Source organism: Eulemur rufifrons, chromosome 18 (genome assembly GCF_041146395.1).
Source record: "Eulemur rufifrons isolate Redbay chromosome 18, OSU_ERuf_1, whole genome shotgun sequence".
In the NCBI taxonomy this organism is placed as follows: domain Eukaryota; kingdom Metazoa; phylum Chordata; class Mammalia; order Primates; family Lemuridae; genus Eulemur; species Eulemur rufifrons.
In genome coordinates, this window is record NC_091000.1 from 13,660,198 (window position 1) to 13,675,073 (window position 14,876).

At 44.6% G+C, this 14,876-nt stretch overlaps 1 protein-coding gene across 36 annotated transcripts in view; it reads right to left on the reverse strand.

The window, feature by feature from the left end:
- The window catches only part of SORBS2 (sorbin and SH3 domain containing 2), a 306,881-nt gene that overhangs the window by 127,571 nt on the left and 164,434 nt on the right, over window positions 1–14,876 (reverse strand). For 2 of the 36 annotated variants that reach the window (XM_069492976.1, XM_069492968.1), the window contains exon 1: window positions 9,671–10,022. The exons of 29 other annotated variants lie outside the window; for them this stretch is intronic. Coding sequence is in view for 4 of the 7 variants with exons in the window: in XM_069492996.1 (XP_069349097.1) it covers window positions 3,743–3,774 (32 nt within the window). In the remaining 3 variants the exon portion in view is untranslated. 5 more of the 36 variants (XM_069492958.1, XM_069492996.1, XM_069492957.1 and 2 more) reach the window with 5 other exon arrangements.

Sequence of the window (14,876 nt, forward strand, 5' to 3'; positions counted from 1 at the left end):
GAGTTTCCAGCTGTGAAATATACGGACTAATGCAGGTCTTCAGTTTTCTGGGAAAGTGCTTTATTACTTTTTCTCTTTTTCTTTTTACTTCATCTAATGACTCATATTCCAGATGGTTCTTCCCAATTTTAGAATTATCATCATCTACTTTGTAGAGAGAGAGAGAAAAAAAAAACCCTTTCATGTACAGTACAACTTATGTAATTTTTTTCAAGGAACTGAGAAAAATATAACACTCAGTGTAGAAGAATTTCTGGCTCCTTTAACATTAGAAGATGTCAACTTTTAGTATTCTATCATTGGCATGTGTTGTAATGTACTTATTTACTGTCTAATTCCCTGTGTAGCTAACGAATTTATGTTTTCAAAGAATACTTTAATAATATGGAAAAATATTCTCAAAATAATGAAAGTACAAGATGCAAACCAGTATAGATAGTGTAATTTCAATTTTGTTTCTTAAAAAGGAGAGAAATGTTCCCAGATGTTCATTTTATCATCTGGAGAGTGGGGTTTCTTTGGTGTCACTCATTGGGTACAGCATTGAGTTGAAACCTTGACTCCTCACTATTGTGGATCTGGCCCCACCACTGTCACCCAAAGTCACTTGGGACAAGTCACCTCCCTTTTTTCTTTTGTGGAACATGCCCCCTAGCACTCCCAGGGACACTGTCAAGACAATTGTAATTGAATTGTAATAGAATGCTGATACACAGCATTTCTGTTATTGGCAAGGAGTCCTTGAATGAGTCTCTTTTTAGTTCCTCCAAGAGAGGATGGTCAGAGGTTCCTTGTGTGAACTGCTGCAGGCCTTTGGGAGGAGACCCAGGTTGCAGTAAGCAGTTTGCATTGTGCCATCTCAGAGCTAGAACATGGAAACAGCTCAGCTCAGGGCCCTGCCCCAGAAGTCAGGGACTTGGGCAGATCCAGGCTTTGAATGCAGTCCCCAACTTAGAGCTGTGCACTCAGACACCTGGCCTGCCTCCTGGCCACAGGTGAGCAAGTATCAGCCATATGTAAAGCCTGAGAGAGGTTTCATCCTGACCTAGCTGCACATCAATGTTCTTCTTAAATTCCACTGGTACTGATAAAAATGACACATTTATTTTTTAAAAAATCAATGATATCTAATTACTGAGCTTTTTTCCCATGGAGACCACTAAACGGGGTGCTGTTCTTCTAGGGAACAAAGGACTCCTGTCATTCACTATTTTATAGGTTTTTTCTCATAGTCAAGCTTCTATGCTCTTTTAATGTTTTTTTTTGGTAACTGAGTCCAAATGGTTAATTTAAATCCTTTCTTTCATCAATGATACACAGAGCTCACTTCAGTACAAGAGTGTCATCTTGACAGATTCAAATACAGAGGCTCTAATGCTGCCCACCTAAGGTAGGAGGAGCTGGAACTTAGAATAGAACATTCCTTCAAATGGAAAACAGCTCAGATGGTTAATGCAAATGAGGAATTTCAATTAGCTGTGAATGAAAATAACTACCTCACAAATCACTTTCTCTTGTATCTACTTACCAAAATATTTATAAAATGTCTTTGCACTGTCATACCTAACTAAGCCTCTTGGTATTTAATTTTTCAGTAAGATTCTCTTTCTCTTTACACAAAGTCTGATGCAAAAACCAAGCACTGACTTTTAGAAAGTGGTCTCTCTCTGTCTCTCTCACTCTGTCTCTTTAGAGATATACAATCCAATCAGCATGCAGACAGAGGACCAAGATTATCACACAGGTTATTATTGTAAATTGTGGATAATAAATCCCACAAGATCATATCTGTGCTCTGATATCTGACCTCCATTCTTGAAAAATATGCACGTGTAAAGCCTGATTTCCAACGGAGGAAGTCAAACTTTTCCTTTTGAAAGTGATATATCAGTACAAAATGGGAGGTTCAATGGAGACTGGTGATCATCTAAATTGTTCGCATGGGAGAAGTAGCTCCAGGGCATTCTGTAGCTCTCCCAGGTCAGAACAATCAAGAGGACACATCAGGCTTCAGAACAACTCATCCCCTTGGAAGATAATCTCAATACAGTGTGTGAATAGGAAGGGCATCCAAGTGTGACAGAAAGAATGTCAAAAGGAGTGATCTATTACGAGGATGATCACAGTACTTAGGAAAAGGTAAGTTGCAAGCGTATGTAGACATTCATAAGGATATTCTTTGGGGTTTTCAGGATTTTGGGGGTTCATAATTCACAGGGAGACCAGAGCGCCTGGGTGACAGTAAGCAGTGATTAGACCTCTTGGTTCTGGCCTTGCTCAGAAGCAGCTTGGACCTGATGGGCCAGTCCTGCCAGAGAGACATCAGCCCCCCACTTCCCTGCCCCTGAAGTGAGGGACAGTTTCATGGGTGTGGAAGAGGGTGAGTTTGGGGACTGAGGGTGTGCTTTGAGCTTATGACAGATACCTTGGAGCTGCCCCCTGCTTGGAGATGACTCAATGTCCAATAGTGGCTGTGGTGGGTGAGTAGTGTACCCCAAAAAGATGTGAAGTCCTAATCTCTCACTACCTGTGAAAGTGGCCTTATTTGGAAATAGGATCTTTGCAGATGTAATCAAGTTAATTGAGGTCATACTGGAGTAGAGTGGGCCCTAAATCCAATGACTGGTGTCTCTATAAGAAGAGAGAGATCTGGAGACAGACACACAGGAAGAGAGAACCTCATGTGACCACAGAGGCAGCGATGAGAGTGACACTGCCAGAAGCCCAGGCACGTCGGAAGCTGGCAGAGGCGAGGAAGGACTCTCTCCCAGGGCTTTCAGAGGCAACACGGTCCTGCCGGCTCCTCAGCCACAGATTTCTAGACCTCAAAGCTGTGAGACAATATATCTCTGTTGTTTTAAGCCACCCAGTTGGTTGTGCTTTGTGACTACAAACTGCTACAGTGACTAAAATAGAGCCTCTAGGCGTGTCTTATTTTGCAATCTAAAGATTGCACTATTGTGACCTGAAGGGGTAAGAGAACTAAGTAAATTTGCTTTTTTGGGGGGGCGTAGATTTGGGTAGATTCCACTATGGTGAGTTAGATGAGCAATACACGGTGGAAGTAAAATCCAGACAATACTCAGCCAGGGTGATTTCAGAAAGAGAGAGAGCCCAGGAGCTGGAAGCCGGCAGGCAGGCAGGCAGGCCGGCCGGCCACCCACCCAGGCTGAAGCAGCAGACGGTGACGTCAGAGCCAGCCTGTCTACCCATCTCTGGAGCCCAGGCCAGCAGGGCCAGGTGGGGAGCCAGGAAAACCAACATTGGCAGCTTGGAGGGCTTAGAAGTGCTGGATGGGGGTGTGCATGGTGCCGAGGCATTCCCCGGCCCCTGTGAAGAGTCGGTGAGCAAGATGCCTCTTCTAGAACAGGCAGAGACTATATGGGAACGGCTGTCACGGAGAAGCAGCAGGAAGGGAGGAGCTTTAGGACAAGGGGCACTCAGTTACGGTTTCCCCCAGTGTTCCTAAGACCCACAGCAAGACATTGCACTGCGGAATGGGGCAGAGTAAAGAATCAGAAAACAGTCGCTCCTGGAGAGAAGAAAGCTAATTATCTCATGTCTTCGCCCCTGCCTTGCCTCACTTTCCCCCCTGTCCCCCATGGCTTCTTGTAAATCAATCAGCTTCAATCAAGGGTATCTGGGTAGAACCTCAAGGCAGAAATGCAGCTGGGAACACTGTAGACGTGAATGCAAAGGCGGGGTCAGAGTACACTCATTTCTGTGGTGCTCACCACCTTACTTTCTGAACTCCACTGAACTCTTTGCCTGCATTCAATTCCTTCCTGGCCTTGTCAGCACCCAGCCAGGCCGCGGCTGCTCCCCATGAGGACGGCGTACCTTCTGAAGAAATGCACCCAGATCAGAATGGTATATGAGTCTGTCCTATTCTGGCTCTAGAAAAGAAATGTCACAATAAATAGGTGGGCGGGACCTGCCCCACAATCACAGAAACCACCCAAATAGCAGCGAGATCAAACTGAGGACAACTTAACTTTATCATCATGTTCTTTTTCCTTTACACGGTTCCATATCTACTTCTCGGAATTAAAAAATAAAAAACTGTGAAAAGGAAACTGGGCAGATATGTATTATTTTTAGTTTGTTACATACTACAATTAGTCACCATTGAGTAATCACATGGGAAAGGGCGAATCGGGGCTGTTTTACCCAGGGTGGGTTTTAGGTGGGGGTGAAGTAGGCAGTGTCACTTTGGCACTGATTTGTTTGGCTGATGCAGTTCCTCTTTCCTTGCCCCCTATTTAATACAGGATTTCTCTATTGAAACTTCATGTGCGCCCCCCTGTCAGCATTTTAAGAGAATAGCAGCAGGCAGTATAGCAAAGACCACAGCGCTAACATCCTTTTTCCCTGCCACTGCCACGTCCTCTTTGCTTTTCTAGTCCTTTCCGACTCTGCAAAGCTGAGAGGGAGGCATGCTCCTTTCCTGCGTTCCTGCACCCACGGGGGCTCCTATACCTTCCTCCACCTGAGGCAACTCGCTGTGCAAGGAGGTCCCCCTGCTGTGCCCCTGTGCCCCTGACCCCTACACCAGCTCACCAGGATCCCTTCTTTCTCTGCCACTCGCCTTGCCCAGACTCTTCAGGAGTTGAAATCCCTTTCAGGGACTGCTCTCTGGAACGTCGAGGGCTGCGTGGCTTATCTGACCATGTAAGGCTCCGGAATGTGCTCACAGAGGTTGCACACACTCGTCTGTCTCAGGTAAATTATGGCTTTTTTTTTTTTTTAAACAAATCATTTGTATTTTTAAAACAGAGGATTAATCCCCATGGGCAGGAATTTGAGAGCAGGTAGGGAGTGAGGGTCACAGGATGGGAGGAGCTGCCTGGGAGCTGGTGGCAACTTGTCAGGGGTCCTCACATCCCCTCACCAGGCAGTTGCCTGATCAGCCTAGTTCAAGGGATGGCCCTGATTTTACAGTGAAAAGCAATGGATGTTTCTGCAGGTAAATAATATATGCTCAATTTCGACATCCTAGAGATTTGATTCCAATAAATCTTAGTAAGCTATTTTTCCCTTCTGGCAGAATATCATGTGCAGAGAGTATTTGCAAATTTGGAAAAAGGGCTTTTTTTTCCTAAATCAAGCTACTCAAATAAGAACAAAAAAGGCAAACTGTGTGCACACTACACACACACACACATTCTCACACTCACGCGCAACCCTCCCCCCAAATCCCTCCAAGTTTTCATTCTTTTTAAACTACCTGTTTATAAATAATATCTGATAATAATCTCACTAAGAATGTGTCTGCTCCTATGTCAAACTTTTGTTAAATTGATATCCCTAGACCATATCATTTCGATCGTGTGTGTGTGTGTGTGTGTGTGTCTGCGTTTGCGCGCGTGAATGTCCCCTTAGCCAATGATGGATCAAAATAAATAGCTTACCTACAGCTAACTAAAATTCTGTACCTGTGCTGTTATGAAGTTCAGCTTATTTAACAGTTGCAATTAACAAACATTCACGAAAATGTTTAGGATTTCATTTTTAAGACAATTCACATGTTGCTGAGTTCCCAGTAACACAATTATAGTAGTAACTGTGGCCAGCACTTCCCATGCTTACTATGTGGCAGACTCTTCTCCAAGTTCTTATGTCAACTCAGGTTATCCTCCCAATAACACACAAGGTGGGACCTGCGATTTTTCCCATTTATGGAGGGGAAAGAGAAGCCATGGGCGGGTGCCAAGTTGCCCAGGTCTCAGTGGTGGGGTGGGGTCTCCCACAGGCAGTCTGGCTCAGGCACGCCCTGCCGCTGCCGCGGTACAGGGGACCCATTGTAACGGTCCCACAGAGTCTGCCTCATCATTGCTTCATGAGTGTTTGGTTACTGTCAGTGAGGAAGCAATCTCAATACACTCTGTAGGTTTGTCACCCTCAAAAATGACTAATCTCTATGAAGGTGCAGTAGTGCAAGCCTGGGCTTATACTAAACTAAAAAAAAGAAAAAATGTGCTCTGTGCACAAGACAATCATAGGATTAAGACAGGTGACAAATTGATGTTCTCATTTAAAAGTCTTCCCTGGTCTGTGAATGCCCTGGGACAAGTAAGGTAAAAAGTTTGGTGAAAGAATGGAGTATTCTGGATGTTCCTGGGCAGACCTAGGACCCAGGGGAAGGTAGGAAGGGAGGGTGGGTTTAAGGAAAGGTTGAAGCCCACGCCAGTTAATAACTGCGGCATTAGTTTCTGGTTTTGTACTTGTAACAGTCCAAAAAGGAGGCTTCTGACCCAACACCTTTCCCCAATGAAGCCAATCCTGGCTTATTTAAAGGCAGAGCCATGTACTGTGGGTGGCACCAGCCCCGTCACTTTCCAGAGTTGTTCCTGGGGTCTTCCTCAGCCCAGGGCCACTCTGACACAACCCACCCGACGACACCAGGGCTCGCTGAGGCTGTGCTCAAGGCTTACTGCTGTGTGTTTGCCACCTGGTCACCCCACAGCCACTGCAGCGCAAACGCAGTGCTGTGAACAGCAGGAGCTGCTCGTCCATATTTAGGTGAATTGAGGGCTTCCCCAACAAGAAATCTGCTGCATGTCACCTAACAACACCACACTTGCTGGGCTAATTGCTCTCTTTGCCCCACGGCTGACATTTGTACTCCAAGTTAGCCCGTCAAGGCCCGGGTTGCTGTTAGCAACATCTATTAATATGAGCGTCTAACCCCCTGTACTAAAGAATAGTAACCAAGGTAAGAACTGGCAACGTTCATTGGCATGGAGATTGCCCACGGTTGCTCCCTTTTCAGCATTATTTAAGTGCTTTAAAAGCACCGTTTCTTTCATTGTTAGGAGAGGTTGATTTTCCGATGATTGCTCTGACTTGGCATTTACACTTGGAATTTCCACTGCTTTCAAGTGTCAGGTTTGGGGGGTAAAGAGGTTTGGTGCAGAAGAGCAGAGGCTGCCCGCCCTGACTGCAGCAGGGAGGGAGGTGGCTGGGGCCAAGGGGGCTTGTCAACAGCCGGGGGTCTCCTCGTTCCTCAGTCAGTGTCAAGAGTTTGCTCCTTAATTGCACCTTTGCCTTCCCTGGGTTGGCTGTTCTGTTTACTGAGACCTGTGCTGACAATACAGGTGTAATCCAAATAAATTAGATTTAAAAAAGCAAACAAACGTGGGTGTGGAGAGACAGGGGAATTCTACTATAAAAAATAAAACCTTAAACACGGTCTTGTCAAAAACTAGGTAGTCTCTAAGACCCCTGAGAGCCCGAGGTCTTGATTCTGAAGTGTGGGCGGGGAGCTGAGGGGTGAGTTGGGGTGCAGGGCGTCACCCCAGCGTGGAGAAGGCGGGTGCCTCTGTGAGCATTTACACTGTGTGTATGCGGGAGGGCAGGGGGTGGATTTTGAAAGCTCCCCCAGAGATAAGGCAAAATCTTCCCCACATCAGGTTCTGACTGAATACCTTCACCTCATGTTGGGTTCTGAGGTAAAAGGGGAAAAAGTCTCAGTAATACGGTGAAGTCTCCTGTCCGTAAACAAACCTTCCCACTCTCCACTCAGTGTGCAGAAACACACTTTGTTGACTCCAATCATGAGACACAAAGGGCACAACGGCTGACCAGTTTAAAAGAACAAGTTCACCAGTTCCTTCACAATTTCAGTGAAACTGCTTCATGAAATATAACACTGTGTGGGCTGAAAAACACTGGGGGGGCGGCTACAGAATTAAGGAGAAATAGCAACAGTACATTTTTGTGATTTCCATGGCTACTGCTTCTCCTGCAACATCTGCCTACACTTCTCACTCGATGGAGGCAGCCTGTTTACGTGTAGCTTTTAGCGGACACAAACACTTTGCTGGCCCTAGAACAGCACATCTTCCACACTAAAAGCAATTTTCGTGTAAATGATTGTGATGTTAACCTTCTTGGGTCATTCAAATATTTTCTGAGAAATTGGCTGCTTTAAGTTCTTTCTTAGAATGCCATGTGTCTCATTTTTGTGCAGAACAGATGACAGGCTAGACATTCCAACAGGAGTTTAGTTAATTTAACTAATTCCTGTCAGAAGAGAAGTGATGAGATCTGTAAAGCCAAGCCCCAGCCGAGGGATTTTCCTTCCTCCAGAGCAGAGGAAGCAAAACATGCTGTGTGGTTTTGCAACTGAGCAAGTTTAGGAATATTTTTAAGCTTTCTGCTTTGCCAAGTGTTTCATAAAAAACTATTTTCTTTCTGTTTCGTGCCAAAGAATGTCACCCCCTAAATATTATTTTTCCCATATCTGGCCACATGTCCAGGATTTCTTCTTTTCTAAGAATAAATCATTTTTCTGGGTTATAAAAATGCCACTTGCTCTATCAGATTAAACATATCTTTATATAGAAAAAGCATCTGAAACATTCCTCCTGTGGGTCTCAGGAAGGATTCCTACTTAACATGATTTTGTTAAATTAATTGTGATTAAATACTAGGTCTTGAATACTTTTCGTGTGACTCTCACAGAGTTCAGGCTTGTTTTATAACACTTCCAACTCCACTTTTTCTCCCACTGTCCTCATACTATTCCCTTTTACTAGAAAGCATTAAATGAGAATTAATTTCTGTCTTTAACCAAAATAATACCTTGGAAACGACACCAATGCAAAGGAACCCACTGAGCTCCATTCTCTATTTGCATAGTTAGCTGGAGTTAGAGGGCTCAGCTGTCAGGGTTTCAAGAACTCTAGCCTTAAAAAAGTGTGAACTTGCAAATTAGCTGTCAAGTTTCATAGAAAGTGAATAATGCAACCCAGAGCTGACTTGTTTTCATTCCTGGTGTCCTGCTGGTCTTGCTGCCAGGTAAAGCACAGGCACACAGGGCCACAAAAAGTAGCAATTTGTATGGGCTGGCCTGGTATTTACCTTTTTTTTTTTTTTTTTTTTTACCAGCTAAAAACAGTAATTACATTCTCAAAGTCAAAAAGCTAAATAAATAGTCTTTAATAATAAATATAGGGCAAAACAAAAATACATGCTTGAAAAAGCAGTAATACCGGTACACCTAAAATACGATAGGTATTCATAAAGAAATAAACCATATGGTATTAGCTCTTGTAAAACCACTAATACACTACAGATTTAAAGCTTAACATTGGGCAACTTAAAATATAGTCATTTTTTATTGATATTTATCTAATCATTGTAAGTAAACCTACTGTAACAAAAAGCATTCTAAGTTGCTCTATAAAGTTATTGCTAGTTAGTAGGTTAATTTTCAAAGTCTCTTTGTGTCTGTTAGTCTGTGGGGGATGTGTGTGGGGGCAGAGGGGTTCTGGTCCTTAATAGATGGTTTCCTCTAAACTTCCTGGCTTGCAAATCTTCATCATTCTTTTTATAATCTAAAAATGCAAGCTTATTATATTTGGAGATACATCAAGATGAGGACAGGAAGCATTTCAGAGACAGCACATGGCATTATGATTTTGAAATGCCACAAAGTTGCTTCAAAATAAACCAAAATTCTCTCAAAGGTTAACAATATACTGAGAAACTAGAGGATGCAGCAAATTATTCTGCCTGTCTTCAACCCACTGTCATTCTGCCACCAGTCATACCAAATACAATTTCCATCCCTCTCCCATCTTCCCAGTACATGGCTCTTTCCCCCTGCTGCATGGGAAATTTGTTATTTACATTTTGCAAACATCAAGCATCTCACAACACTTACGTTTTGCTGAACCAGGTCTCCCATGGTAAAATGATAGAACCCAACACGGTGAGTTTGCTTCCTAGGAACGGCAAATCAACATTGTGATGCGCCCAAGCCAGAAATAATACTCCTCATTTGCTGCAATTGGTTTAGTATCAGTGCTATAAAAAATAGATGACGGAAAACCAGAGCCCTCGACAGAAATACAAGTCTGCTTGTGTGTGGCTTGTACAAGAACGAGGAAGGGAGAAGCGGTGGTCTTCTCTGTACATCAAACTCGGGCTTCACACGTGCTGACAGGCAGAAGCACGTGTGCAGTGGACACATGCTGTCAGGACATTCATCGCTGTGGGCATAGGCAGCGCCTGATTCGACTGACAAAAAATGGCAAGGAGCAAAACGTATGAGCTCCTGTTAGAATTCAACTGGCACAGACACTTGAGCCTATGGAATAACACTGTGGAGAGGGCAGGCCAAGGTATTTATGGTGCTCTTGGGTTTTCCTCTTTGCTTTTGCAAAAAGGTAATTTTCAACTCGAGAATGCTCAGTGGCTTTGGCATAAAGAAAGCTTAAAGTCAGTGAAATTAAGGCTTGAAGGTCATCCAGTCCACGCTGTAGCAAGGAGTGATGTTGGGAGCTCAAAATGCAAAATATGCAGCTCAGAGCAGCACTAACTGAGTGTGCTGATCCTTGGGAATATGTGTCGAGAAAGTCTAGCTAAAAATTGAAAAATTAGGACCTGTGGTTGTGCCTTGCCTAAATATGACACTGTCCATGAACACAAGTAGGTGTAATATGGCATAAAGGTGGTAAATAGAAGTTAGAAACCTCTAACATCATATAAGAAAGGGCAGGAGGAGCCGTGAGGGAGGAAGGCTGAGTAGAACAGAGAGATGTGCATGAACAACACTCTGCTTCTCCTGTCCTACGAGTGCATTAGAAGCAGAGGCCAAGCCTGAGACCCAGCCCCCGCCTCACCTTTCATTCTGCACTCTTGCTTTTGTGGCCCTGCTTGGACACTGCACCACAATCTACATAAAGTAAACTAAAAATATATTTTTGTTTTCATTATCCACTTTATTTCTGGTCCATTACATGGGACTAACCCAGCCACAAATCATACACTGGCCAGTTCCCCAGAGCCACCTTGAATGCTTGGCCCTTGGGGTGAGTAGGAAGGTGCTGCTTCCTCCACTCCAGCCTGGTCTGTATTCCTCTCTTGCATCTCCTGCATGTCACAACCGTTCTTGTTGGGTACAGCCTGGTCCTGTTAAGATTGGGGGCCCTTGCTGATCCTCTGACTTGCCTTTCTCTGAAATGGGGATCTCAGCCCCCCTGCATTATTTCTGATTTAACCTGTCTCCCTGGCTTGTTTTCTCTGTTAATCCTGGTGAGGCAATCATCTCTATCTCTTAAGGGCCAGCCCTGGCTCCAAGGTTTGGGTGTAGAGTTCAAACAACCTTGAGAATCCTGTTTTTCAAGCCTGTCACCTGGCACTGTAGGACTCCTAATGCAAGCAGTAAATGAAAACAAAAACAAAGCCAAACAACTGACCTAAGTAAAAGTAATATGCACATGAGAGCTTGCCTGTGTGGATGGACTGGCTTTGCCACTTGCCCTCACCACTGACTACTCACTTAACCTTGCACATCACAAAGCAGGAGTAACAAGATTACCTATGATGTAGGTTGCTCTTTCACTCACTCACCCATTGTTCGTTCCTTCAGTAAACACTCACTGTGCACCTACCACCTCCAGGCATAGGGATACAGCAGTGTGCAGGGTGGAAGAGAACTTCCATCCTCATGGAGTATATATTCCAGTGCAGATTTCTGCAGGGATCCGATAAGATAATCCACCTGAACCATAACCTGAGTGCTTTTGCCATAGTAAATACTCAAGAGCCATTAGCTATCATCATCATAACAATAAAATAAACTTTCACAAAGGTTTCAACTGGATCAAGCAAAAATCATGAATAGAGTTATATATGCTATAGTGAAAAGGGGAGAAAACATAAGGAAGCCAGGGAAGAGGAATATTTGCTAAAATCGTTCATGAGTCTGACACTAAGTAGATTCTGAGTGTTTCCTAAGCCGTGGCCTGTGTGTATGACATGGCATTGCAAACCTGGGCACGTGGGTTTATGAAGTTCAGACCTGCGTGTGCACTGACACACCCCAGGGCTGCACAGCTTTCAGTGTGAGTGAGCACCACCCTTAACTCCTAGGAGCCCCACTGAGCATGGGATGTCACCTCGGAGCCCTCTGGGCATGGTCGGGACCAGCTCAAGTTTGCTGGAGAGATATCTCCTTTAAACCGGTCCCTAGACCTGAACCTTAGATCTCAAGGTGAGACAGGGGAAGGCTGAGGTTTCCTAGTGTCACTCTTTATTAGCTACACCGTCCTTTTTAAGTTACCATATTTTTACAATCATTTTCATTTATTATTTTTTCTAGCATCCTAGTGAGGCATGCTAGTTTTACAACATGCTGCTGGGAGGAAATTTGCTATCAATAAGTCATTTAATTATATAGAATTTTGGCACAGTATGAAAACCTAGAACATTTCCCACTCTCTCTATTTTGCATCCCCGCTGGGTCCCTGAGAGCACTATCTTGCTCCCTGGTTGCTACCTGGGATGGCGAAGAATAGACAGATAATGCCCCAGTAGCAAGCTTTCTGAGACCAGGCTGTGAGTTTGTAGTCCTTAATTCCACACTGTCCTTCACTGCTGAGGATGAAGACACAGAGCTAAAAACTGTGATGTGCAATGATTTCTCACCACCTTTCACTCCACACTACCCCCCGGCTTAGACCTCCGTTTGTCGGCTTCATCACCTACTTGATGGCTGTGCATTCCCCTCCCCAACTCCCACAGTTCTGTGTTGGAGAGGGTTCAGGGGCCAAATGAGTGGCTGCACCAGGCAAACTTTAGGATTCTTCCTCCTCCTATTCCTCCCTCCTCCTCATCTTTCCTCTCTCCCTCCTCCCCCCCCCCCAGTCTACAGTGTACCATCAGGATAGAAATAGTCCACCTACTGTTTTAGACTCTGCATTACTAAAGAAAACTTGTGATTTTTGATTAGGTTTTATAGAGGAGTGAGGATAAATTATCACTGTTCCAACCATCTTTAGCTCAGTCCAAACAATGAAGTGATGTCTTCTCGTAGGCTGTGCAAACAGATGATGGTACTACTGAGTCCATTACGTTGGATCAATCTCTGAATTGTCAGAATCCCAGAATGAGAACTTTCTACAAATTCACAAACATTTTGCAGATGGGCAAATTGGGCCCTTATGAGATGAAATTTTATCATGACGTAAGAAGCCTAATAGGATAGATGTCTGTTACGTGTTCAAGGTCAGGTGCTACAGTCTGGCTCCTACCATTAGGACTTCCCTGAGACTGTGAAACAAGATTCCCACTTAACCTTGGTAAAGGGCTATTCACTAATGGCAAGTCTTCCTTTAGACTAGCGGCTCAGAATTGGGTCATACTAAAGTCACCTAAACTGTTCCTCAGCCCAGCTCCCTGCTGGCTTTGGCCAGGCAGCGAGGGAAAGGAGAGGCCACTGGCCCAGGTCAGGGGCAGAGAGTACCAGGCAGCCCTCTCCGTGTGATGCAGGTGGTGAGTGGACACACAGGGAGTGGGCATGTCCCCATTTCAGCTGGGGAATGATCAGGAATGGGGGAGGAGGGAGCAGCCACAGAGATGCCCAAGCGGGGCTGTCAATGGGTTCCAGAGTGGCATCTCCACCGGGAGTGAACGCTGGTGGTAGCAGCAGCACCACCCTGAGCACAGCCAGTGGGAACACACGCCAGACCACCCAGAAGTCCCCCTAAAATAATGGGGGCTCAGGGACTGCTCTAATTTTTGGTTTCCACAACTTTTAGACAGATATCTTGAAAAACATCTGGTTCACTTGCGTGGAGAATTAATTCATCATGTTCCAGATTGATGCTCAGGTAGATACGGAGGACCGGGGAACTTAGCAGGCTCCACTCTCCCTCCCAGCAGCCCTTCCTCACAGCACCTTTGCACCCAAGGCTCGGCATACTGATTTGATAATGGCAACGTATTGCAGACTGGCTTAGACTGCAAGGAACCACACTCTATTTCATAGCCATATTTCATAGAATACTTAGCTTAATGCTTGGAAAGTATTTAAATTTAAATATTATTTTCATAGGTCAAATACAAAGTAGCCATAGGCAAATAGCATTTCTCTTTTTGGATTTCTTTAGCTGATATATTTCATTTTTAAGCATATGCTACGCTCCTCCCACTTTGAAGACATCACTTGGGCTGCTGCAAGATGAAAGCCTGTTTTATCGATCCCTGGAGGTACGATCTCTTGGCCATGACCTTGCTGCCATGTTGACCTTCCTGGAAAGTGGGGCCGACTCAGCTGTCACAGAGATGTCTTCCTGGTCATATTCTGGTTCTCTCCACACGTCAGCAAAACCCTAACTGTATCTTTCTACATTGTGAACTATGGAAAAGGAAGCAGAGGAAGAAATCACAGAAGGAATAACAAAGTGACAGAAGTGTAGAGGGAGGAATAGCAAGTGGCTTTTCATCAGGGTGGCCTTTAGGTACGATTTATGGGAGAGAATGTTTTCTCTGCACTTATGTGGCTTGAAAAGTCATAGAGAGATGATTCCCCAGTGACATAATTCAAACACATTTAGTTGTGTCTGAAAGTACTTCACTGACATCACCATAAGGGATGGTTTTAGGGTTGATTTTCAGAAGTGTGATGGATGCCTACAGAGCCACACAGCCTCTTTTATCTGAGCAGAGTCACTTAGGTGGGAATGGAGCCTGTGGTTACGGGCCGGGGCAAGCTCCGGCAAGCCAAGGTGTCCATCCTGCAATTGACATATGGCCAGGGATACCAGTAAAATGTTCCCATGTGAGGTTGAGACCCTGTAAGAAAACACCACTTTGTGAAGAGGCTTTCTTTTTCCATCAACCAGATTGTCCCCTAATTAGTCTCAGCCTTTTTATGGGCTGAATTGTGTCTCCAAATTCGTACGTTGAAACCCTGATCCCTAGTAGCTCAGAATGTGACTATATTCTGTATTTGAAGATAGCACCTTTAAAGAGGGGATTAAATCAAATGAGGGCATTAGGGTGCATCTTAATACAACCTGTCTGGTGTCCTTAAAAGAAGAGGAAACTTGGACACACAGAAGACACAGCAGGGATGCCCCACA